At 44.4% G+C, this 4,402-nt stretch overlaps 1 protein-coding gene across 1 annotated transcript; it reads left to right on the top strand.

The window, feature by feature from the left end:
• Positions 1–4,100, top strand: LOC115207978 (cathepsin Z). Its single transcript, XM_029775649.1, has 6 exons — positions 1–159; positions 1,469–1,632; positions 2,229–2,408; positions 2,554–2,704; positions 3,079–3,244; positions 3,480–4,100. The coding sequence occupies exons 1-6, from the start codon at positions 47–49 to the stop codon at positions 3,603–3,605; spliced, it is 900 nt and encodes a 299-aa protein (XP_029631509.1). The 5' UTR covers positions 1–46; the 3' UTR covers positions 3,606–4,100.
• Positions 4,101–4,402: the final 302 nt, after the last annotated feature.

Raw genomic sequence — 4,402 nt, forward strand, 5'->3', positions numbered from 1 at the left:
AATCTCACCGAGTTTCTAAGAAGTCATATGACAAATATTTTTCAACATGGCTCGGTCGCTGTTATTCGTGTTTATGGTGTCGGGTGTCTTTGCTGGACGCTACTTTAACGAGAAGCAGCCATGCTATAGACCCGAGCGGAACAAGAACAATGGATTCAGGTAACTTTAGCCGTGATGTCTTCCATCACCAAATCTGATATGTCTAGTGATTGCTCTTGAGCTATCAATAGTAGCTAGTTGTTGCAACATGATTGTTGTAGTGACTTAGATTGTTGCAACAGCCGTGGAGGAAAGAGGAAAAAGTCAGTTATTTGTATTTGCGCAACACCGCTATTTTCTTTGTAGTGTACTTTTTGATTTATTTCATATAATCAAAGCCATTTGATATGGGAAGTAGGGCGACCAGCAAGCGCATGCTTATTTTTTGCCTCTAGTGGTTTCAATTGTCTTTTTTGTTGTGTGTTCTTGATTTGTTCATGCGTGCTTTGCCTGCATCTTCTGCACTCCATTGATATTAGTCAGCCACTGAGCGAGTTTGTTGTACATATTACAACCGGTTTAATGGCTCAAATGTTGATAAGTTCCTCCCCTTTTTAAGACTTAGCCATGATGTTCCTTCTGTAATAGACTGATTATCTAAAGTTTGAACGCAATCAAAGCCGAAGGAGACAATATTTTTGACTTGTCTGTGGTTAGGAGATGGCCGTAGTATGGGCAGAGTTTGACCTGTTGTTTAAAGCTTATCATCCCATTTTGCTATTGGGTGCTCACAATTTCCCCCCCCCCCCCCCCCTTCCAAATGTAATTAGACTGACTGCTCACTGGTTGTCTCCAGAGACATACATGACCCTTTCAGGGGTAGTTGAGTTTTGAAAGAATACTTGTGCTTGGAGAGGCAGCTCTACCAAGTTCAATCTGGTCAGGTTTTGCATGGGACCTTATGAGTGCTTAGATCCTTCATGCTTGCAGAGTTTGTTTGAGCCGCTCTGCATTTAGAATTCTATCTAGGGCCTCCCGAGTGGCGCAGCGGTTTAAGGCACTGTATTAGTGCTTGAGGGGTCACTACAGACCTGGGTTCGATCCCAGGCTGTGTCGCAGCTGACCGGGATATCCACGAGGCGGTGCATAATTGGCCGAGTGTGCGTCATCTGGGTTAGGGGAGGGTTTGGCCAGCCAGGATGTCCTTGTCCCATCGTGCTCTAGCGACTCGTTGTGCCGGGCACATGCACGCTGACTTCGGTTGCCAGCTGTATGGTGTTTCCTCTGACGCATTGGTGCAGCTGGCTTCCAGGTTAAGCAAGCAGTGTGGCTTGGCAGGGTTGTGTTTGAGGACGCATGGCTCTCGACGTTCACCTCTCCCGAGTTTGTGCAGGAATTGCAGCGATGGGACAAGACTAACTACCAATTACCCCCCCCTAAAAAATAATATCTAGAGCACCTTGTACCCTGATGTCATGTCTTTCATCAGGACGATGCCCCGACCCTATGAGTTCCTTGAACTCGATGAGCTCCCCAAGGCCTGGGACTGGAGGAACATCAACGGCACCAACTACGTCAGCACTACTCGCAACCAGCACATCCCCCAGTACTGTGGCTCTTGCTGGGCACACGGCAGCACCAGCGCCATGGCAGGTAGCCTAACCTCCATCTCGCCTTTCTGCTGTCATCTAATTTGTACAGCTCATAGAAATGAACAAGGCATACAGTTTACATGGTACAAATGGACAGGATGAAGATCAGACTGTAAAATTCTATTTGGCTATGGATGTCTGGAAACTTTTGATTCTCTATAGGTACGGTGTTGCAAAGCTTGGTAATTGCCCTTCAAGATGACTGTCATAAAGATGGTTTACCAATCTAAAGTCACTTAAACTAGATTTTATAACGTAAGTGGAATAAACATTGCTATTGTTCAAACATTAATGCCTGTCAGGCATTTAACACATCTGACTCATTCGGGGGGGTGGCCTGGCAGGGAAGTTTGTGGCAACACCTGACTGTGCAGTTATAGCTTCATGGTTTCCTGTCATTTGGGTTTCTGGTAAATCTGTTTTTAATATGCAAAGGCAATTTCCTCCTCTGCTCATACAAGTAGTCCTTTATCATAATACAATGACTTCAGAATCCTAGACTTGTCCTTACTAAGTTTGAATTTTCAACATTTATGAGCAGATTCTGGAACAAGTACTGAATTAATGGACTGGTTGTTGGTGTGCCCCTTTTGCCAGATCGCATAAACATCAAGCGGAAGGGAGCCTGGCCCTCTGCCTATCTGTCAGTCCAGAATGTGGTGGACTGTGGTGAGGCTGGCTCCTGTCATGGAGGTGATCACAGTGGGGTGTGGGAGTATGCCAACAAACATGGCATCCCTGACGAGACCTGCAACAACTACCAAGCCAAGGATCAGAGTAAGGCCTCAAGATTTTAACTCCCAGCTGAACAGTCACTTCACTTGGTTTAAGTCTTTCCCATTATAGACTTGATCACAAAATTAAGATTGTGGTTCATTTGCCATTTGTCCTATTTTAACATGTTCTCCATATTGTTTTGCAGCGTGCAAACTGTTCAACCAGTGTGGAACCTGCACCACATTCGGTGTCTGCAACGTCATCCAGAACTACACTCTGTGGAAAGTCGGAGACTTCGGCCCTGTCAGTGGGAGGGAGAAGATGATGGCTGAGATATATGCTGGCGGACCGATCAGGTTAGGAACTGGACTTGGTCAACGTGGTGACTGTTTCTCTTATGCGCTCCTCCTGTTGTGACGGTGTATGGATTTGCATGAGAAGTAGAGCCAAATCAGTCCAACGGGCACCTACCTCAGTGTCAGTTTGCCAATGTCTGACGTGAAACAAAGTGACCCCATAGCAGCACTATGACTTAGGAAGTTAGTGAAGGAGCAATTCATTTTGCTTGTCTGTATGGAGTTGCCGCTTAATGTTCATTGGCTTACTGCAGCCATGCAACTCTGTCCAAGTAGTCTCTTTCCCTTCCCGCCCCTCAAAACGTACACACAAACATGGCGTCTGTATTTAGTTAAAGCGACACTATCATTTTTCTTTTTTTTGTCCTTGGTAGCTGTGGGATCATGGCGACAGAGAAGTTGGACGCCTACACAGGAGGCCTGTACTCTGAGTATATAGAGGACCCCAACATCAACCACATTGTGTCTGTTGCTGGCTGGGGCCTGGATGAGAATGGTGTGGAATTCTGGATCGTCCGCAACTCCTGGGGAGAGCCCTGGGTAAGCTTCTTAAATGAACACCATGCATGCCATATATCTGTCTGTAGTGATCTCCTATGGAAACTGCAGCAGAGAATCCTGTTCTGCTACAGAATTGCGATCAAGATGCGGCAACAAACCTAGCCTATCTATAGCTTTTCCTGTAGTTAACTTAACTTTTCTGTTGCTCATGTACCATCAAGCATATTTATCTAGCTGACACAACAGATTGAGGAAGTTTCTATTTTCTTGCCAGGGAGAGAAGGGCTGGTTGAGGATCGTGACCAGCGCCTACAAGGGAGGAAGTGGCAGTCAGTACAACCTGGCCCTGGAGGAAGACTGCATGTATGGAGATCCCATCGTTCCCAAGACCTACATGTAAACCACAGGCAGTGGAGCCAACCAGTATTTTAAACACAATGCTGTCTATTCTATGCATATCTACTGTTTTCTATGAGAATCTCAGGCTACATCCACATTTTAACACTGTCCTACTGTAAAATCAGGAAAAGGGAATACATTCAGTTTTCTTAGCTTTTATTTTTACATTTTATTGTTAATGTGGCAGAACAAGACATTATGTGCTTTGCCTTGGGAACAAGTACGACTGCAGATGCCCATAATATTAGGTGCACAATTAGCCAAAGATCAATGCCAGTAAGAAAACAAATTGATGCTGTCAATGTTTGCAGTGGTAGCCTTCATCAATTCTGATGCCACGTCTTTTGTTCTATGATAATTAACTGAAGGATTGTATCAGTAAGGCACTGACTCGTGTGATTTCAGTGCTAACAGATTTTATTTAAATTTCTACGTTTTGAATGTACAAGTTCAATCATTGACTTCAAAAATATAACTTGTATTTCATGAGATTTAAGCTGGGTCTCTTGTTTTTAAAATGTAATTACATTTGAGTTTCAATATTGAAGCTATTGCATTCATTTTAGATTCAAAACCAGAGACATATTGGAACTAAAAGACCCTTCTGGCGGTTTCTGAAACTGTCATGTTGGTTTTATTTTCTTGAGTTTGAACCGTTCAGGCCAGTGACCCCAGTCTTGAAAGCTAAGACTCTTGACCATGGCGGTGTGTTCTGGTTCCCTCTGATCACAGGTTACGTCAGAAGGGACTGTCAACTGTTATTTGGCCTCCATAAGAGTAGTTGGATAGCCTTTCGAC

Source organism: Salmo trutta, chromosome 14 (assembly GCF_901001165.1).
Source record: "Salmo trutta chromosome 14, fSalTru1.1, whole genome shotgun sequence".
Taxonomy (NCBI): Eukaryota; Metazoa; Chordata; class Actinopteri; order Salmoniformes; family Salmonidae; genus Salmo; species Salmo trutta.